Below are 23,235 nucleotides of genomic sequence, written 5' to 3' on the forward strand. Positions count from 1 at the left end.
GTTACCCTTATTTTCTAGCCAACGTTGGTTTATCAGTTATCCATATCAGTTACCCATGTTATCTGGCAAACATTTGCTTATTATTTGGTTTATTAGTTTACGTATCCATACTTGGGAGACCAGTAAAGTGTGTTAATTAAAATCATGGTTTCTGAAGTACCTAGATTTAAATCCCAGCCTACCTGCTTAACAGTTTTGTGATCTTAGAGAATTTTACTTAACTTCTCTGAGCCTGAATTTCTTCATTTATAAATATTCTGGAAGGGATTTAGTGATGTGGTCTGTATTAAGTACTTAGCACTGTACTTGGCATTTGCTACCCACTGAATACATAGCAGTTTCTTTTATTTTTACCTTTTAGTTGGATTTATGTTTAGCATGGAAGAGTTATTTATGTCATACATAACCTCATATTAGAGTGAGTTCATAGACTTGATACACTCATTTATTAGGAAAAAAATTTATTATAATTCCCAGCCTAGCCAAAGGTGCAGCAAAATGAGCACAGAAATGTGCTGATGGAGATAAAAATTGCATAATGCAATGTTTTGGAGCAGTTGGGCAATATATATCAGTACGCATAAAAATGCTCTAGAAATCTTCTCTAAATAAAGAGATCCAGACCAAAATTTGAGGCCATTGCCATTTGATAATAGTGAGTGAGATTTAGGGGTGGAGGGCGGGAAGGGAAAACTGAATGTCCAACAACAGAGAACGGTTGAATAACATAGTATTTTCATATAATTCATACTCTGTAGCTATTATGAAAAATTTGATGACGTGTGAAACTGCTCACAATATATTATTAAGTAAAAAAGGATATAAAAGTATTATATGAAATACTCAAATTTAGTAAACTAAGAAATATATTCCTGTTTCTCATCCTTTTTCTCCTTCCCCAGAAACAGTACTGAAAGAATATACATCAGAATATCAAAATTGTTTCTGGGTAGTTGGGTTTCATTTTTTTGTTGTTGTTGTTTTATTTTTGTATACTTTGGTGTTTTCCAAATCGTGTGTAATAAACGAGTTACTAGGCAAACCTCATATGAAAAGCAGTGGAAGTAAGATTGGGTGGGTATATTGGTATCTGTTGTTTATCAGTAGTGACTTTATTGAAAGAAGCTTTGAAAAACTAAAAGCTGCTCCTTAGATCCATAAACTCATCTCCCAAACTGAAATCTCTCCTAAATTAAAGCAATTTAGTTTGTTTAGGCCAGGAGGTGGCCAAATTTAGGTCACAGGAGTTGTTAGATTCTGGGTATTCATGAGTACATTGGTTTTAATATAGCAGATAAATAAGAACTCTAAGAGGGAGAGGTGGTTTTTAATATGAAGAGAGGAACTTTCTGCAGAAAAAAAATCAGAGCGAAATTAAATTAGACTTGCAGAGAAGATTGCGAAGCAGGGAACTTGGATCATTTAAACTTTATTTTTCCAAAATATTTGTGATGGCCAGAGGGAGAACAATATGCATGTCCAGTGGAAGTTTCATGGAAGAATAAATATTTTGTTGTAGAAAAATATTCAATAATATTCAGCTTTTTTAGATAATTTATATTTTAAAGTAATTTTAAAATATCAAGAACAGAATTATATAATTTTTTTGCAATTTTTTTTCAAATTAGGATCCAGTTTATGGAAAAGGAAAGCTTGGAGAAATCCAGGGACTTATTCTGGGAATGTTGGATACCTTTAACTATGAACAAGTAAGCTACTTTCTATTTCTAAGCCTGTCATATGGTAGAAAGAAGCTATTTCTTTTTTCTTTGCATATACTTTGTCTTTTAAAATTGTCCTCTATTTAGTGAAAGTTTGGTAGATTGAAATATATGGTTTTAAAATTTTTTAAATTTCTCTTGACCTTAATATATAATTTTTATGCACACACATATATTTTAGAATGTAGAAATGCATCAAATTTGGATTATTTTATTGTTTTAATTCATTGGCAGAGGAACAGATATCTTTTTCTTTCTTTTTTTTTTTTGGAAATCCAAAGTGCGAGAAACTTTCTGGAAAAATAACATTGCAAAGATATAACCCATGAAAAGGAAGGGTCAAGCATGAGTATAGAAAAATTGCAAAATAAAATTATTCTTTTAAGCATCCTGAAGCAGATAATTGCCACTAACCAAAAATGGTCATTAGTCTTCCCTTAGCTCAAAACTGCCTATAGCTTTTATTCTCAGTGGGAGCCAGCTTGTATAGATTTTTTTTCTTAGTGTACTTCAAAGTGACTCATGAAGCCTCCTAGGAAAAGTGCATTTAGGCATGTTAGATACAATGTCTGCTTTTTTTAATAGAGAAGAAAAACATTTGGGTGACAGAGCTTTTCTTAGGGTATTGTAAAAACTGCAGTTTTGCTAAGCATAACCAAATGAAGCCGATTTCCCTGCAGGCACAGACTCCATGTCTTCAGAAAGAAAGCTGAGTGTAAGCAGAAAATTTTTGTGAACTTTAGAACTTTGGAAGAAGAGGAAAAGATGAGATTGATTGGAAAGAATTATATTTAGTTCGAATGGTTATGCCATTCGAACTAAAAGTTTTTCATTATAGATAAAAGTAAAGGACGAGGGTATGTAGCCAGGAGGATGGTCAGTATATCTCTCCTTTTGGACTGACAGAAAGAACCCAACTGTACATCTAAATGACTTATATGAATGTAAGAATTAGATATAGTATAAAAGCCATACTTAATAAGCACATAGAGCCTGAAATTGACTTAATGTGATAGCTGTGAAAATGTCTTCATGTGACTTAATGACAGATATCACAGTCTTGATAAGATTCAAATGACTTTTAAGTGCCAATCAGGAAAATATGATCTCTCTGCCCAAGGGAGATGAAAATTGAGTAATGGCTATTAGCTTTCCCACTGAGGTGATTGAAATATTGCCATGGATGCAGTTTCTATTAAAATAAATCGGGGATATTTTTATTATTTGTTACAACATTTCAAGCTATTCAGAAAGAACTTATTTTATACATGTAATAAATAGATTTGGGATTCTCTAGTCATTTGAAAACCATCAGTACTGAATGGCAGAGCATACATTTCTCAGTAGAAACTAGGAATAGCCTTTTAATAATTATTTTGAGAATCTTAATGTCTGCACTTGTCATTACTCTGCACATTAAAGTTAACCACTTAAGTATGAGGGTTTTGATATTTGTTTGATTAATTTTATGCCTTTATAGTGGATTCCTATTTCAGTTGTTTGTGGTTGAAAACAAAACAACTGATACTCCCTATTCATCTTCTCTGTCTCTTTCACTTTATAAACCATTTTTGTTTGTTCATATATTTGTTTGTTTTGGTCTTTCCTAGACCCTGCTGGAAACAACTACTAGCCTTCTAAACCAAGATCTCCATTGGTCACTGTGTCATCTGAGAGCTTCAGTCACCAGGGGACTAAATCCCAAGCAAGATTACTGCTCTATATGTTTGCAGCAGTACAAAAGGCGCCAAGAAATGGCTGATGAAATTATTGTCTTTAGGTAAGAGAGAGAAGGAATTGTTACACGAGGGGCGTGTGTATGTACACATAGTATTACCAGTCAGTCATTCTAGCAGTGAAAAAAACATAGACCTTACATTCTGCCTGGGAGTCGAGAGGAATGGGCGTTAGGGTGGTCAGGCAGTAAATAAATACAAAGTAGTAAGAGCTTTGAGGAAAAATAAAGCACAGGTAAGGGGAGGGAAGGATGAAGTTGTTCATGGTGAGAGTGCTATTTTAAGACACCATAATGAGGAAAAACATCTCTAAGGAAGTGACATTTGAGCAGAATGAGAGGTAGGTGTGAAGGTTCAGAATACATTTTAAGGGTACAGCTAACTTGATGTATTAGACGTGGAGTGTGAGTTGCCTGAGCAACTGGATGAACAACAGGGTACCACTGTCTAAGACGAAGAAGAGCACGTGTGAGGAACTGGGGAAATCATGAGTTTGTCTTGGAGATGTAAGGTTTGAGATGGCTATTACACAGCCAGGTAGGGATGTCAAGTAGACTGTTTAGAATGTCAGAAACCTGGAGACAAGTCCTGGAAATATAAATTTAGAAACCATCAGCATATAAATGATATTTAAAGCCACAGTGCAAAGAGAGAAGAAATCTAGTATAAAAGTGAAAGGTTTGGTCTCAGGAGCAAAGACAGTTCACATATAATGGATAGAGATAATATAAGATAAACTCTTGAGTTCAAATTCCAACTCTTCCACTTACTAGCGGTGAGACTTTGACATGTAAGTTAATTTCTTTACATCTTGGTTTTCTGATCCATAAAATGAGATACTGATTATACTACTTTCTAGGATTTCGTGAAGATTAAATGAGATAATTCACTTAAGATACTGTGTCTGTGGTGACATACAGTAAGCGCACTGTATAAGTGTTATCTACTGTTATAGATAACAGGGAGATTGGTAGATGTGATGATAGGAAGGGGAAGTAGTTCTCATCACACAAAGAGCCCATTCATTCAAAAAATATTTGTTAAGCATCTACTGTATTACCCTATCAAGGATATAGGGTACAGCATGAACAATAACAAAAAAGGATCTGCTCTAGTAGAGTTTACATTCTGGTGGCAAGGGCAGACAAACAAGTAAAATGCCAGATAGTGACTACTATGGAAAAAAAACAATAAAAAATGTCAAGTGAAATACATTGTTCGGCGGGAAAGATATTTTATGTAGAGGGTAGAAACCACTCTCTATAAAATATATAGGAGCATTCTGGGTATACTTGAGGAGTAGTGAGTGAGTAGGTGATTGTTGCCTGAGCAGAGTGAAGGAAACGAAAAATAGTAAGAGATGACTTCAAAGGAAGAACAGGCCAAATTATGTAGGAACTGGGTTATTATAAAGGGTTCAACTTTTACTCTGAGATGAGAAGGCATTGGATGGTTTTAAGGATAAGGTTGACATGATCGGACCTCTGACTTACAGATCATTTTGCTGTGTTGAGAATGGACTATAGGAAGTCAAGGTGAAAGTAGAATGACTAGTTAGGATGTTGTAGTAATCCAAGTGAGAGATGGCCTGCGGTGGTGATGAAGTAAAAAGTGGTAGGATTCTGGATATATTCTGCAGGTAGAGCTGAATAAGATCTATTTATAGATTAGATGTGAGCTGTGAAAGAGTAGTCAGGGTGACTCCAAAGTTTTTGTCCTGAGAAACTGGAAGAATGTGTTGCCATTTATTGAAATGTGGAAAGTTGGATGAGAGCATGTAGTGGGAGCGGAGTGGGGTAAAAATCAAGAATTTTGCTTTGGACATGTTAAATTTCAGATGTCTATTAGACATCCAAAGTAGAGTTCTTAAGGAGATAAATAGATGGGTTTTAGAAGAGAAGTCTTGGCTGAAGGTATAAATTTTACAGTCATCAGCATGTAGGTAGTATTTTAAAGCTATGGAACTGGAAAGAATCACCAAGGGAACAAGGGTAGCTGTAGGAAAAAAGAATACAGAGGAGAAAGACTATAGAAGAGAAAGCTTATATATAGAAAGAAAAAACTAGAAAGGCTATAGAAAAAGATTGACTTCTGAAGTAGTCCAGTATTTTAGGTTGGAGAAATGAGGAGGAACCAGTAACGATGACTGAGTTATACTCAACACTCATTTGGCAACTTAGGGTATAATCAATAGTGAGATTCTTCATAAGAATAATGTAAGAATTTACTATACCGCTGACATTTTTGTAAATGCTTACTCAAATCACAACTTTTGCCTTGAATTTGATGAGGCAGACAACTCATGTTATTATCGAGTTACTTACATAATTATGATTTTCCCTAATTTACTTTTTTTCAGACTGTCTAAAAATATTTCATAGTTTGAGAAATTAATAGAAGTTCAGCTCATCACCCAGGTGGTTTGTGGTCAGAGAACTGTGATTCTGTTCCTACTCACAGTATACAAATATGTGAGTCTGGATTTTAAAAAAGACAGGTCAACAAAAAGTATATTCCCTTTCTTGTTTCTGAACCTATTCTTAACCCATTCCAGCTTATCTGAAATTTTACTACTTATAAATACACTCTAACAAAACTTATGGTTATGGATTTTATGATAATGAAAAGTACAAATTGGTTGCCTTCATTTTGCAGCTGCGGCCATTTGTATCATTCATTCTGTCTGCAAAACAAAGAATGCACCATAGAAATTGAGGGGCAAACAAGATGGACGTGCTACAAATGCAGCTCAAGTAATAAAGTAGGAAAATTAAGTGAAAATTCATCGGAGATTAAAAAGGGGAGGATAACTCCATCACAGGTAAGACTTGTTTTCATGGCAAGATGGAGATGGTCTCTTCTTACCAATGTCTTATCAGCCTGGCCTCCCTATAGGCTTCAACAAATTTATCTGATGAGTATCCAGTGCATGACAGCTGTTTAGTCCCATTTAGAGAAGAGCTGCTTCTCTCTGTCCCGCACTGTAAAACGGAGATTTGATAGCAACAGAAGACATTTTCTGCCCTTAAAAAGCTTAAGATCTAATTAAACAAAGATGTACACACAAGCCTGCTTAAGATCGTTTGACAAAGTAAGAGGTCAACAAGTACAAAGTCTGCAGTACTAATGGGTACCTATGTGTTGAAGAGTGCAGAGTTATCACTTTTAAGTAAGGCTGATGGACAAGGTAATACACATGTGCTCTGTGAATAGTTTTCTCATTTGGGTAACTGTCTTCAAAGGACTTAGTGTTCATTTGAGGAATTTTCATTGCCTCTGGAGTCTGATGGACTAGAAACAATTTTTGTTCATTTTATAGCCTTTTTTTCTTATTAAGCAGGCAGTGGAGCAGAGTGTGAACTCTACTTTTTAACTGCTTTTGGGAGAACGAAACTTGACAACACGAAGGGCTCCATGTGGAGGAGGAACATACTAGGGCTGTGACTTGATCATTGTGCTGTTCTCAGTTTCTTTACTCTTCAAAGTGGGAAGTAGTGTCACATTTGCTGTTTCCTGCTCTTTCCTGTGTGTAACCCTATTCTGTAGTCATCTTTAACATTACATAGTGAAAAGTTGTACCTGCTGTTTTTCTGTCTTTGTTTCATTAGCTTTCAGTGTTTTATCAGAGGAAGACCCAAGAAAAACCCCCTTTCCTAGTTTCTCCCAGATAACAGTACAGACTTTCTACACTCTAGTGGTAGGCATTCATTTACATACTCACTCAGAATATATGGAGCAGTGTGCCAGGCACTGTGCTAAGTGCTGGGGATATAATAGTAGACAAAACCGTTGTCTTTCAGAGTTCACAACCAGCAAAATTATAAACAGATTTTGAATACATTTTCTCAAGTTCTTTCTAACACCAATTCTGTCAGTTCTCCAGCAGTTGAATTCAGTTCTGACACTGGGCTCATTCCCATAAAACTGCCCTCACTTCAGATACCAGTTGCAAGTGGGGTACCCAGGTTACTGGCACTCCTGTCTGACTTAGCAAACTCAGGAGTCCCTGTGATACCTCACCCCCTGCCCAGGTTCAATAATTCACTAGAATGACTGCTAGAACTTAGGAAAATACATTTACCTGTTTATTATAAAAGATACAACTCAAGAATAGCAAATGAAAGAAATGCATAGGACAAAGAATGGGGGGGAGGGCACACAGAGTTTCTATTCCCTTTCCTGGTACCACCTTCCCAGTACAGCAGTGTGTTCAGTAGTTCAGAAGCTCCTCAAACCTCATTTAGGGGTTTATATGGCCATGGTTGATTAAATCACTGGCCAGTGATGATTAACTCAATGTCTAGCCCTTCTCTCCTCCTCAGTGGTGTAGATTGGGGAGGAGAATAAGGGGTATAGAACTAAAAGTTTAACCCTTTAATTATGGATTGATCTTTCTGGTGACTAGCTGCCATTCTAAATCTATCTAGGGGTCCCCAAACGCTTATTGTCTTATTAGCATACAAAAGATACTCATTACTCAGGAGATTCCAGGAGTTTTGGGAGCGATATGACAGGAACAAGGGACAAAGATCAAATATATATATTTTTATTATACTACAATTACTTACAGATAAACTATGCAAATAACAAATAGATCTAATCTAGACATGGGAAACCATAAAGGCTTCCTTGAAATGCCATGTTAGCTGCCCTGAAGTGCGGGGGCGGGGTGGGGGGTGGAGAGTAAACTAGACAAATTTAAGTGCAAGGGTAGGCAGGAGGAGGAGTATTCCAGGCAGAGAATAATATACAAAACAAACAGACAACATCTGTACTGTGAAGCAGGAAGGAATGTGGAAGTAGACATTATTTTTATGTTTGTGCTAAAGAAACAGGGAAAATAATAAAGGGTTTGAAGGAAGCAATGATATGATCTGATCAGAATAGGTTTTTTTTTTTCTTCAGAATAGTATTTTTAAAAGAACACCGCAGAAAGTAAATTGAAAGGGAATCAAGAATGGATATAGGGAGACCAAGAATATTGAAGTAATTTACAAGAGAGAAGTGGTAACTTGTTCTAGAATGGTAGAAGCTGGGATGGGGAAAAGAGTATATATTTGAGATGTGTTTTTAAACACAAATATCAAAAAAAATAATTCATCGTTGGAGTTAAAGATATCTATCTGCAGGACATAAAGGTAAAGATGTTCAGTATGCTTTCCAGATTGAACATTTTGTTAACTATACATCCAAAACACTTTCTTGTTTGCATATTTAGGAAAGAAAAAACAGGTCCTGTGATTGCCAGCATCTTTCCGGCTGATTCCAAATGCAGATAGGGAAACTTTATGTGGATACTTAATGAATTAAATCTTGGGCATTTCAGTTTTTTTCCTCTTTCATTTATATCCAACGCATAGACAACTTGCGATTGCATGTATATTGTGGCCTAGATATTATCAATTAATTTTTTTTCTTTTTTCCTAGATAATCCTAAGAGGCTAAAATAGACCTCCCTCCCCCTGCCTTTTTAAAAAAATACAGTTACATATTATATCTATTTGTAGTCATTCTCTCCCCATACCCTCAACCTCTGGCAATGACTGATCCATTTGGAGTTAATTTTTAATAGGGTGTGAGATAAAGATTGGGGTTTGTTCTTTTACATATGGATATCTATTGAATTGCCTTTGTAACTTAATCAAAAGTCAATTGACTATCTATGTGTGGGCCCGTTTCTAGACTTTCTATTCCATTGATCTCTATATTTGTCTTTTCTCTGATACTGTAGCTTTATAATATATCTGGATATCAGGTAGTGTGAGTCCTCCAACTTTGTTCTTTCTAACATTTGGGTGTTCTGCTTCCTTTGCTTTTCCATGTAAAATCGACATATCAGTGTCTACAAAAAATTATGCTGAGATTTTATTGGGATTGTGTTGAATATATAGATTAATTTGGGGAGTGTTGACATCTTAACAATATCGAGTCTTTTCCAGTTCATTAACATGGTATATCTGTCAGTTTATTTAGATCTCTGATTATTTCATTGGCGTTTTATAGTTTGGGGCATATAAATCTTGTATATGTTTTGTAAGATTTATTTCTAAGTGTTTAATGACTTTCGATGCTATTGTATATTTTATTGTTTTATATTTCAATTTCTAATTGTTCATTGCCGGAATATAGAAATACAATATATTTTTGTGTATTGACCTTGTATCTGGTAAATAGTGGCCTTATTAAGCTTACTTATTAGTACTAGTACTTTTTAGTAGATTCTTTGGTATTTTCTACATAGACAAATGATATTATATGGAAATGATGACTTTTTTCTTTTCCAATCTTATACCTTTTATTTCTTTTTCTTCCCTTTTTGCATTGGCCTCCACTCCAGGGTTGAAAGGAATGGCAAAAAGACATCCTTGTCTTGCTACCGATCTTAGAGGAAAAGTGTTCAATTTTTCATCATTAAGTATAATGTTAACGATAGGCTTTTTGTTTGTAACTTTTCTATCATGTTTAGGAAGTGTCCTTCTATTTCATGTTTTGCTGAGAATTTTTCATGAATCAATGTTGAATTTTGAAGCCATTTATACTACATTGGTTTTCTGTTACCAAATCCCCACACCTCATACAATGAAGAAAGACAATAATCTGTTTCATTGTCCTTTCTCCTGCCTTCTCTCAGAGTGTCTAGAAAAGGAAAATTATTTTTAAAGTGAATCTAAATAAAGGCAGTTTTATTTCTGAGACTGTTTCATTGTGCAGGGCAAGAGAGACGAGTCAACCTTTACATTCTTTACATTCTCCAGTAAGATTACTCATCAGATCCTCTTGAAAATCTTTGTTTGATGCTTCCTGATAATGAAGCAAGCTAGAATGAGAACTATTTTGGATTTCTTAAATTTTCCTCAAGCTGTCTTACCTCCCTTGTTTTTCTTACTAAGATATTGTAAAAAGATCCAGTAGGTTGGTAACACAAGACAGAAAGAGGAAAGGAAATTTATCAAATATATGCTTGAGACATGTTTATGTTAATCTTCACTTTATGAGGGCGATATATTCCTTATTTTACAGCTGAAGGAACTATAGTTCACAGAAGGAGGGCCAATATTTGAACTCAGGTTTCTAGGACCATCTTCACTCTGTTTTCCTCCTCCAGTCTGTTCTAATTTTAGCATTCTGGTTGTACTGAAACCTAGTAAAGCTGCTTTTTTAAATACCTCCATACCATATTGGCTGTGCTAATTAAAATTTCTTACTATCGTGTGAGCCATTCACGTTTTTAATTATAAAAAACATTTTAAATGAAAATGATAGTTTTTATTAAACTTTATTTCTTGAAAGTTCTACTTTGCTCTCTTAATTTCTTTTGACAGGCTGTTAGCCCTTGTTAAGTTCCTAGCCAGTGCATGGAGGGTAATAGAGGTGAGAGCCCCAGTGACTCTGAAATCAAGCTGATTCTGTCAGTCAGCTTCCACCTGTTGCTGTCTACCCCAAAAAAATACTGAATGCATTTGAAGCTTCTCACTGTCTTTGTAATGTGATCCTTCTATAAAATAGCTTTTGTTTCATCCTTTTCCAAGACTTGTGATAATTGACTTTTGCTTCTTCACTTTCTGACTCCAACTCAACAGGATGAAACAGTTACCTTCAAAACTGTGGTTTTAGTCAATAAAGTCTTCCTTCTTGCCACTCCTTATCTTATTTCTGTTTTTCACAACTGGTCAATATGTATAACCAGTAATGCTGACATATCAGTTGCCTTCGAGCAGGTTTGCACAAACAAGATTGAAGTTACTCCCCTAGAAAGCCTGCTTTCCTCTGGAATAAGCACTTTTCTTTACAGACAGGAAAAAAAATGACTCAAATTTCATCCTTTCCTTATCTCCTCTCCCCCTGCTCAGGCTTACAGCAAGCAGCTCAGTCTGGAATGTAGATCCACAGAATAGACCTTGCAGGTCTCTGTGATTCTCAGTTTTGCTTTCTCTATATATTATCCAGAGATGAAATACAATGGAGTAACTAATTTCAACTGAAGAACTCATCATTCTATTATATTTTCTCATCAGATGTTATTTCCAATATAATGTAATTTTATCTTTGATTATTCCTTTATTAAATTTATAGTAGCAAATAACCATTGTCATCGATACCGATTAGCATTAGAAGAAATTAACTTGCTATTCATTTTAAAAATAATAATTGTTGGTCAACAGGCAACTTGATATAAATTCAAAGAAACATAATTGAAGATTTACAGATTTTAGTTTTAAAATCATTAACAGGGCTTAGAGTTCTTGAGAGCTGGTAATAAACTAACACATTATTATATACCAGAAACATTCAAGTTTTATTCCTTTTAAAACTTAAAAGAACAAGAGTATTTAAAGACTCATTAGAAAGTTTTTTATAATGTATATATGGCTCGGTATCTTTTCAGATTTGGATAAATCGTTCCTTATCAGTTGAGAGCCAAGTACATTAGTCAAATGTCAGAGTTTTCTTTTTTTTTTTCCCCCCAATATGAGATAAATATCTGAGGAAGAAGGGGAGTGGAAATACACATATAGACCTATTCACCTTTTAATAATCCCAAAAGGAGATAATTAAACGAAATAAGCTGATTTTTCCCCTGTTACCTGGAATGGTTTTTAATTCTTCATTTTTAGAGTTGTCTAAGAAAATATTTTGTCTTTCAGGGTAAATTTATAAATAATATCAGAAATATTTACAACTTACAAGAAATTATCAGTAAATGACATTTATGCTCACTGGCCGTAATTTTCTATTAACCATTGTACTTTGTTTATTTTGGGGAGGGTTCCCACTATAAATTGGAGATTTGGTTTACATGCTGCTTAATGAAATAGGAACACTGGTATTAATGCCCTGTTTTCTTTGCCCATTTTTGAAGACTATTAGCTCCCCTCTATACGTATGTTAGATTGAAATTAAATGCTAAAAAATGAGATTTCAGTTTTTGGTGATAGCGGCATTTCTCAAAAGAATATCTTCTAAATTAAATTTACAGATTAAATGAAGATTAATATATCTTAGAAGTGTAAGAGGTGACAAACGATCCTAATGTAAATGAATGTTTTTGAGGAGACTTTTGCCTATTTTCCAATAGTCTTGTTATTATACTCTAGTATGAAGCGATTCATTACTTCAGCCAATATTTAATGTATGCCTACTTTGATCCAAACTCTATTCTTGGTACTAAGTATACATTGGTGAACAAAAACAAATAGTTCCCACCATCATGTAGCTTACCATCTGATAAGAGAGCTAGACAACAATTAAATAAATGATAAATCAAATATATAATTTCATACTGTGATAGGTATATAAATGCTGTAAGGGGAAAGAATAGAATGTTATGAGAAGAATAACATGAGGGAAAGCCTACTTTGGATTCGGTGGTCAGGAAATATCAGTCTTTAGAGATGATGTTTGAGATCTTAAAGATGAGAAGGTACCAGCTGTGGGAAGAAAATTATAAGCAAGAGCGAACAGCAAGCACAAAAGAACTGAAGAAGAAAATGACATGTTCCAGAAACTAAAAAAAAAAAAGAAATCAGTGGCTGGAACATAGTGACTAAAGGGGAACAAGGCAAGGAATGAAGGTGCAGAAGTAGGTAGGGCCAGATCCTGAATAGCCTGTAAGACTGTGGCAACGAGTTTAATTTATTTTCTTAAAGTGAAAATAGGAAAGATTTTAAAAAAGATTTTTAAAAATCTTTTAAAAAATAAATAAATAAAGGATTAATATGATCCACTGATGGTGATTGTGGAAAGTGGATAGATAGCCACATCTCTACTACCAACCCAGTCTGCACCACTTCGTCATAGCAGTGTAGCGGTTTTTTGTTTTGTTTTGTTTTAAATTTGTCTTTGTTGGTTTTTATTTGGGGGCTTTCTGAGCCAAAGTGATTCTTAAAGTTCTAGAATTTTGTGCACTTGCCTTTGATCCAGAAAAGGCTCGTTGTGTCCGAGAGACTGAAGGATGACAATAGTACCGAGAAAGTGTTTCTAGTCTTTATGTAGAACAAAAGCTTTGAAAATATAGGCAGAGGACATTTAAAAAAATTCTGTTGTCCAATGAACTCTGAAAAAAATGTTTAACTTTACCAGTAATCAAAGATATGCAGGTTAAAACAGCAATATGATGTCATTATTTTTTTTTTACTTATTAAATAACAGGAAGAAATTTTTAAATACATATTAAACTGTCATACATTAAAATATATGTGTGCATTTATATTGCTAAGGATGTGAAGAGACACTTTTATGTACTGGTAGTGGGAACGCATACTTGTACAAGTTCACAGTCCCTTATCCAAATCCCTTTGGCCAGATATCTTTCAGAATTCAGATTTTTTTATTTTGGAACGGTAATACAGGGACTTCTATTTTGGGCAGGATGTATTTGGAGTTTCTTGGAGGGTGGCAAATGGACAAAATATATTAAACAATGGTTCTGAAAACATGGGACCTCAACAGTAAAGGAGAGTGAGCCCTGAGAGACAAGAAACAAATTATATAAACTGTAGGATGGCCCCCAAATTACTGCTAGAAGAAAGTTTCCAAGCTATGGTGCAAGGAGGGGTAACAGAGGCAGAGTTTATCATTCTCTCTGAGTTGAGACAGAGCTGGGCATCCAGGGAAAGCAAGGTGGCTAGAATTCATTAGAGAGAGCCACACAGAGAGCTTCAGGGATTTGCCAAAAAAAACTTTGAATATAAAGTTAAATACTGACTGATTCATGTGATGAAACTACCGAGGCCAGAAAAAAGAGCACCAGAAAGGATTTAAGGTAGCAGTGCTCCACATTCACATAGGGTGAGGAATAATACCAGTCTGGAAAGCTTCATAATGCACAGGGCAGCGTTGAGAGTACTGAGTAAGGTCTCAACCTCAGTATTAGAGGGACCCTAGACTAACTGCTGTTCTGAACCCACCTACCAAAGTTTGAAAACAAAACCTAAGAAAATCACATTATTTCCAAGTATTTTAACCACATCCCAGAATAAAGCTCAAGAATATATTAAGGATTAGAAAAATATCTAACCCAGCAAGGTAAAATTCACAGTATTTGGCACTTCATAAAATAATTACGGGCATGCAAGAGAGCAGGAAAATACAGGCTGTAAAGAGGAGGGGAAAAAGCAATTATATGACATTCTGGAAAGGGGAAAACTATAGACACAGTGCAAAGATCAGTGGTTGCCAGGGGCTAGTGGGGAGGGAAGTATGAATTAAATAGAGCACAGGATTTTTAGGGCAGTGAACATACTCTCTGGTACTATAATGGTGGACATATGTCACTACACATTTGTCCAAACCCATAGAATGCCATGAGTGAACTCTAATGCAAACTGTGGACTTTGGGTGATTATAACGTGTCAGTGTAATGTGTCATCAGTTGTAACAAACGTAGGACCATGTTGCTAATAAGGGAAGCTATGCATTTGTGGAAGCATGGGATATATGCAGTATCTCTCTACCTTCCTCTCAATTTTTCTGTGAACCTCAAACTCCTCTAAAAAATAGTCTTAAAAAAAAAAAGTCCATTGAAATAGACCCAGAAACAGCATATATAATAGAATTAGACAAGAACATTAAAAGTTATTATAATTGTATTCCATGTGTTCAAGAAGCTAGAAAATTTTAACATGTTAAATAGAAATATGGAAGTTATAAAGCCCAGTAGAACATCCAGAGGTGAACACACTGAATGGGATTAACAGCATAACGAGGATTGCAGAAGAAATTATTTGTGAACTTGACTGTGTAGCAATAGGAACTATCCCAAATCAAACAGAGGGGAAAAAAAAGACTGAAAGTAAATAAAGTATCCGTAAACTATGAAACAATTTCATGTAGCAATATATATGTATATAATTGGAGTCCTGGAAGAAGTGGGGGTGAAAATAATGCAGAAGAAATATTTGAAGAAATGTAATACAGAGTTCCAGTTCTAGTAACGTCAGGGTAGCCTGTAGTGGATAGCCGTTCTGTCAACAATTATAAGCTCTAGACAAAATATGAAAAAACATTGTTTAGAAAACAACCAGAAGCAGGCAGAAACTGTAAGGAACACAAATCTTAAGAAGGGAAGCAAATTGGAGAGCTCAACATTTAACCAGCTTTTCCCTTAGGGCACTTCTCAGTTTGCCTTGGAATCCTATGGGGGGAAAAGCTTAAACAAAAAGTAGCATTCTAACTGGGATGATGAATCAGCAGTCAGTGTTCAAGACTATCAAAGCAGATGTAAGTTGAGGGAGGAAGTCTCAAAAAGAAATGTCAAGGAGGAGGGAGCTCCAAATCTTTTTATAGGTTTTAGAATTGCACATACACAGACAATGCTCTAAGAAACCAGGCAGAAAGTAGCATTGGGAGGACTAAAGAACTGAGCCAAAATTTCAGCAGGTGCGGTGCTGAGTTTTGAGTGCAAGTCTTGCCGAATAAGGGGATTGATAAACACTTCACATTTTGGACTGAAACTGCAGAAGGACTGCTTTAGGACCAAGGGCTACCCCAAGACTAACGGCAAAAACCAAATAAATCCTCTAACAATGCCAAAGCTCAAACTACCATAGGATCAGTGTGGAGAAGTAGGAAAATGTAACCTAAAATCAAGAGAAAAAGCATCAACAGAAGCAGACCTATGGATGAGACAGATGTTGGAATTGGCAGTCAGGGACTTTAAAATTGAAATTATAAATATGTTAAAGAATTTACAGGAAAAGATTAGTAGAATGATTGAACATTCTCAGGAGATAAATGGAAACTATAAAGTATAAATTCTAGAGCTGAAAAAACATCTAAAATGAAAAATTCATTAGATATCAACAGCATTTTTAACACTGAGACAAATGTTGTCAGTAGATTTGACGGCAGTTCAGTAGAAATAATCCTAACTGAAACAGAGATTAAAGAATTGAAAATAAAGAGAGCTCTCAATTTTTCTGTGAACCTCAAACTCCTCAGTGACCTGTAAAACAATATCAAGAAGTCTGGTGTATATATCATTGGAGTTCCAGAAAGCAAAGGGAGAGAAAGAAGTAGCAGTGAGGTGACCTAATAATGTCAGATTTTCCTATATTTGGTGAAAAACATCAATCCATATGTCCAAAAGTTCAGCAACTCTCTAGCAGGATAAAAAAACAAACAAACAAACAAACAAAAAAAAACAAAAAAGAAACTTAGATACATTATAGTCATAGTCAAACTACTGGAACTGAAGATTAAGAGAAAATCTTTAAAGCAGCCAAAGATAATAATAATGGGGGATGACTTCTCATTTTTTTAAAAAAGAGAGGCCAGAAAACAATAAAATTGCATCTTTCAAGTGCTAAAAGAAAGGTAATACGGGGCATCTATTGTATACTATATAACATTTCTAGGCTAGGGCAGCATCCCATAATCAAAGGCTTGTGTGGGATAAATGAGTATAAACTGCCTGACTTTAGGTTAGGTGTTGTCAGATGACTTTTGGTGCCGAAATTTTTTTAAAAGAAATCCTTTTGATTTCAGAGCTTTTTGGATTTCAGAATTATAGGAAAAGTGTGGACCCATCTTACTTGTCAGGAGAAAAATTGGCAGTAATGTCTACACCTTCAGAAGCAGGGATTTATAAGAATCTGTCCAACTAACATAACACATGAAGAATATGTGCCAAATGTTACATACAAGGATGTTTATGACAGCATTTAAAAAAAAAAGAATTTGAAAGCAACCTAAATGTTTCAATAGCCTGCCAATAGTTGGTTAAATTAGTTATGGAATAGCTGTACAATGAATGGACTGCTTTATAGACATGAAAAATTGTGTTGTTGAAGAATATCAATGTGGTGAAATAAATATTCTCAACATATAACATGAAAAGATCACAAAACTGTGATTCCAAATGTTAGTAGTAATTATTGCTGTGTGGTTGGATTGTGATTTTTGTTTTGTTTTGCTCTTTCGTATTTTCTAAATTTTATATTTTCTAAATTTCTATTAGTGAACATGTATTCCTTTTGTAATCAGAAAAATCAAGGCTTGTTTTTAAAAAAGAGCAAGGTGATAAGGAAGGTATTCATTCTCATTGCTGTTAAATTTCAGATTAGATTACTTCTCTAAGTCAGGAATCATTTTATTATCAAAGATCACCAAAGTTCAACATTATTATTATTAAGGCCATAACTTGATATGTCAACCATATCCCCAGATCGAGGGTCTGCACACCTGGATTTAAAGTGTCTCTTTTAAGCTGCATTGCCTGAGGCATTTCCAGAAGGAATCCTGTTAAATGAAAAATAAGACCTTTCATGAGCGATGCTGAACCATTTCTGTTGCCACTTCAAACACTCTCTGACTTAATCTCCAGAAACAGCTTTCTCAGATAAATTATCCAGCACCACATCTAGTTCTTGGCTTGTTTTTAAAAGTCTGTGGATTCTTTCATGAGGTCATTTTTTTAAAGCTTAACTATCTACTTTGCTTTGAAAATCTATTTTCTCCCTTTACAAAAAGAGCATACTAGGAGTTAAAATTGGATCACATTTAGCAAGCTACATCATACATCTGGAATAAATTACAGAGTATTAATGTCATGGTATGTTAGAGTAAAGACTGTCAAGTCTAATTTTTGCAGATCTGCTGAATCTGAAAAGACAGTCTGGACAGCCAGCAGTTTTGATCCTGAACTGAGGTATGTTTTCTAAAGTTATTCTGAAAGTCAGGGGGAAAAGTCTGCGGCGTGGTCCTATTTGAATAGCTTCATGCCACAGTGATAGGAAATGTTTTTGTCATCTATACTATAGGCTCTTAGAATTTGACTGTTAGAATTGGAACAGGCTTGAGAACTTGAGTCCAGTTGCTTACCCAGTACTTAGACCTCTTTTACATCATTCTAGACAGACAGTATCTAGTATTGAATTACTTGTAATAATAATTTCATTTTTCCTTGTAAATTAATTAGTTTGCTATTCCGATTTCATATATTTTTGTGTACTTAATATTTGCTAGAATTCACTGCTAAAACCATGTGGCCTTGGAGTTTTCTTTATAGGCAGACGTGATAACATTTAATTTCTTTAACAGATATAGAGCTATTCATATTTTGTTTCACCATATTTTCTGTTTCTGTCCATTTTTGTAAGTTGTTTTTCAAGGAATGTGTCCTTTAATTTGCCAAATTTATTGGCATAAAATTGTTCATAATAGGCTCTTATTACCTTTTAAATGTCTGTAAGTAATGTTACATTAGTATTTCATTGCTGGTATTGGTAACTTCTCTTTTTCTTGATCAGTCTACCGAGTAGTTTGCTAATTTTGTTGGTATTCCAAAGAACCAACCTTGGCTTTGTTAATTTTCTCTGTTATTTTGTTTGATTTCCATTGCATTGATTTCTGCTTATTATTTCCTTCCTTTTATTTAGTTTGATTTTACTGTGATCTTTTTCTGACTTCTTAAACTAGAAGCTTAGGTCCTTCATTTTAAACCTTTCTTATTTTCCAATATAGCATAAAAAACTGTATCGCATTTCTTTCTAAGCATTGTTTTAGCTATATGCTACAAATGTCTTTAAATGCTTTATTGAGGTATAATTGCTATAAAATAAATTGCACATAAAGTATATGAATTTGACATATGTATGTATCCATCAGTGACCCATCACCACAGTCAATATACTGACCCTGTCTATCACCATCAAAAATTTACTCAGTTCCTCACTTCTGTTCCATGGAAACCTCTGGCTTTCTGTAACAATAGATTAATTTGCATTTTCTAGAGTTTTAGATAAATAGAACCATAAAGTATGTATGCATTTTTGATCTGGCTTCTTCCACTCAGCATAATTATTTGAATTCATCCACATTATTTTATCAAGAGTTCATTCCTTCTTACTGTTGAGTAATGTTTCATTTTATTGAGATACCATAATTTATGATTTTACCTCTTGATAGGCATTAAGACTGTTCTAGTTTCTGGCTTTTATAGATAAAGCTGTTAAGAATATTTGCGTACAAATCTTTGTATGGACATATACTTTCATTTCTCTTGGGTAAACACCTAGGAATGGAATGGCTGACTCATAGAGAAAATGAATGTTTATCATTTTAAGAAACTGCCGAACTGTTCTCCAAAGTGTTTGTACCATTTTACCCTCCTACCAGCAATAATATGAAGGTTCTATTTCTTTTATATCCTTGGTATAGTCAGTCTTTTGGGTTTCTGCTATTCTAATAGGTGTGTAGTGTGATCTCATCGCATCTTTAATTTGCATTTCGTGAATGATTAATGAGGTTCAGCATCTTTTCATGTGCTTATTGACCATCTGTATATCTTCTTTGGAGAAATGTCTATTCAAGTCTTTTGCTTATTTTTCAATTAGGTTGTTTGTTAGGTGGTTTGTTTTGTTTTGTTTTAGAAGTTCTTTGCGTATTCTGAATATTAATTCCTTATCAGATATGTTATTTACAAATATTTTCTTCTGTGAGGTGCCTTTTTCCTCTTTGTAATATCCTTTAGTGCACAGAAATTTTTAATTTTGATGAAATCCAATTTGTTTTTTAATTGTTGTTTGTGCTTTTGGTGTCATATCTAAGAAATCATTGCTAAATCCGAGGTCATGAAGTTTGTCCCCTGTGTTTTCATCTAAGAGTTATAGTTTTAGCTTTTGCAGTAAGATCTTTGATCAACTTTGAATTAATTTTTGTATATAGTGCTAAATAAGGGTCAAACTTCCTTCTTTTGCATGTGGATCTTCAGTTTTCTTACCACTATTTAGTGAATAGACCGTCCTTTCCCCCAATTAAATGATCTTGATATCCTTGCTGAAAGTTATTTAACCATATATGTGATGAATCCCACTTGATCATGATGTATGATCCTTTTCTTTTTTAAATTTTTCAATTACAGTTGACATATTAGTTTCAGGTCTACAACATAGTAATTAGACATTTATATAACTTACAAAGTGATCACCTCAATAAGCCTAGTAGCCATCTGTCACCATACATAGTTATTACAATATTATTAACTATACTCCCTATGCTGTACTTTACATACCTATGACTGTTTTTATAACTAGCAATTTGTACACCTTAATCCCTTTCTCTTGCTGTTGAATTTGGTTTGTTGGTCTCTCTATTTTATTCCATTTGGTCTATATGTCTGTCTCTATGCCAGTAGCACACTGTTTTGATTACTGTAGCTTTGTAGTAAGTTTAGCAATCAGGAAGTGTGAGACCCCCGACTTTGTTCTTTTACAAGACTGTTTTGACTATTCAGGTCCTTTAAGACTCTACACAAATTTTAGGATGATTTTTTTTTTTTTTTTTTTTTACTTTTGCAAAAAATACTTTTGGGATTTTGATAAGAATTGCATTGAATCTATAGATTGTTTTGGATAGTATGGACATCTTAACAATGTTAAGTCTTTCAGTCCATGAACACTGGATGTTTTTCTGTTTATCTTTGTCGTCTTTAATTTCTTTCAGCAATATTTTACAGTTTTCACTGTACAAGTCTTTTGCCTCCTTGGTTAAGTTTATTCCTATTTTAGTCCTTTTGATTCCATGGTAAATGGATTTGTTTTCTTAATTTCCTTTTCAGATTGTTCATTGATAGTGTACAGAAACATAGTATGATATTTGTTGATTTTGTATCCTGCTACTTTGCTTTATTAGTTCTAACAGCAGTTTTTTGGGATGGGTTTTTTTGTTTTTGTTTATTTTTTTTTTGGAATGTAAATTTAGAGTTTCCTACATGTAAAATCATATCATCTGCAAACAGATAATTTTACTTTTTCCTTTCTAATTTGAATGCCTTTTATTGTCCTCCTTACCTAATTGCTCTGGCTAGGACTTCCAGTACAGTGTTAAATAGAAGTGGTGAAAACAGGCATCCTTATCTTATTTCTGATCTTAGAGGAAAAACTTTCAATCTTGCATCGAGTATAATTTTTTTTATATATGTAGCTTTTATTATGTTGAGGTAGTTCCTTTTAATCTTCTTTAAGTGTTTTTTTTTTTTCATCTTGAAAAGGTGTTGAATTTTGCCAAATGATTTTTCTGCATCAATTGAGATGATCATGCAGATATTTTTCTTTAATGTGGTGTATCACACCTATTGACTTGTATATGTTGAACTCTCCTTGCATCTCAGGGATGAATCCCACTTGATCAAGATGTATACTCTTTTTAATGTGCTATTGAATTCACTTTGCTAGTATTTTGTTGAGGATTTTTCCATCTTTGTTCATCAGAGATATTGGCCTATGGTTTTATCTTGTAGTGTCCTGTCTGCTTTGGTATCAGGGTAATGCTGACCTCCAGAAATAGTTTGGAATTGTTCCCTCCTCTTCAATTTTTTGGAATAGCTGGAGGAGTATTGGTGTTAATTCTTCTTTAAATGTTTGACAGAATTCATCAATGAAACTTTCTGGCCCTGCGCTTTCCTTTGTTGGGAGGGTTTTGATGACTGATTCAGTTTCTTTACTAGTTATTAGTCTATTCAGATTTTGTTTCTTCATAATCCAGTCTTGGAGTAGGTTGTGTGTTTCTAGGATCTAATTTCCTTTTCATTTTTTCTATGGGTTATTTGGAAGTATATTACTTAGTTCCTCAACATTTGGGAGTTTTTTCCAGAGATTTTTCTGTTATTAAAGTCTAATTTATTTCTGTTATAGTGAAAGAACATTCTTTGTTTGATTTGAATTCTTTTAAATTTATTGAGGATTCTCAGCCATAAGAAGAGATGAAATACTGCCATTTACAACAACATGGATGGACCTTGAAATAATCATACTAAGCTAAATAAGCCAGACAGAAAGGGTTGAAAATCACATTATATCACTTATATGTGGGATATAAACCTAAAGCAACAAATGAACAGGACAAACAGAGACTCATGGACATGGACAGTGGACTAGTGGTCACCAGAAGGAAAGGGTAAAGGGGGAGGGGGGAAAATGAAAAAATAAAATGTTAAAAATAATAATTTTAAAAAATTTTTAAAGAAATATAAATAAAATTATTTATTTATTTATTTATTTATTTATTTATTTATTTATTTATTTATTTGTTGAGGATTGTTTTATTGCCATAAAATGGTCTATGTTGGTAAATGGTTCATGTGTACTTGAAAAGAATATGTATTCTGCTTTTGTTAGTCAGAGTATTCCTTAAATGTCCATCTGATCAAGGTAGTCGTGTTCAGTCTTCTATATTCTTTTTCAAAAAGTTTTTAATTGAGATATAATTGACATATTGTGTAGTTTTAGGTATACAATGTGTTGGTTTGATACATTTATGTATTGCAATGTCATTACTATACCTTTATCATGTCATATAATTATCATTACCTTTTTTTGAGAACAGTTAAAATCTAGACTCTTAGCAGCTTTGAAATTTATTACACAGTATTGTTGACTATAATTGCTATGTTGTGCATTAGATCTCTAGAATTTATCTGCTAGTTTCAAGTTCGTACCCTTAAACAATTCCCTTACCTCCCAGCCCCTGGTAACCACCATTCTACTCTCTATTTTTATGAGTTCAGTTTTTCTAGATTCAACATATAAGTGATATTATACAGTATTTGTCTTTCTTTGTCTGACTTATCTCACTTAGCATAATACTGTCAAGGTCTATTCATGGTGTCACAAATAGCAGGATGTCTTCCTTTTGACGGCTGAATTATATTTCATTGTATGTGTATGTATATATATATATATATATAGATAAATATACAACGGAAGATGAAAGATATATATCTATACATACATGTATATTACCTCACATCTTTATTCATCCATCCATCAGTGAACATGTAG

At 34.1% G+C, this 23,235-nt stretch overlaps 1 protein-coding gene across 7 annotated transcripts in view; it reads left to right on the top strand.

Annotated features, from left to right (window-relative positions):
- The window catches only part of VPS8 (VPS8 subunit of CORVET complex), a 235,784-nt gene that overhangs the window by 174,147 nt on the left and 38,402 nt on the right, over positions 1–23,235 (top strand). For all 7 annotated transcript variants that reach the window (XM_039850760.1, XM_039850764.1, XM_039850761.1 and 4 more), the window contains 3 exons: positions 1,629–1,709; positions 3,332–3,501; positions 6,113–6,278. In XM_039850760.1, the coding sequence (XP_039706694.1) occupies positions 1,629–1,709; positions 3,332–3,501; positions 6,113–6,278 (417 nt within the window). The remainder of the gene's footprint in view (positions 1–1,628; positions 1,710–3,331; positions 3,502–6,112; positions 6,279–23,235) is intronic.

This window comes from Pteropus medius, unplaced genomic scaffold (assembly GCF_902729225.1).
Source record: "Pteropus medius unplaced genomic scaffold, Ma_sr-lr_union100, whole genome shotgun sequence".
Taxonomy (NCBI): domain Eukaryota; kingdom Metazoa; phylum Chordata; class Mammalia; order Chiroptera; family Pteropodidae; genus Pteropus; species Pteropus medius.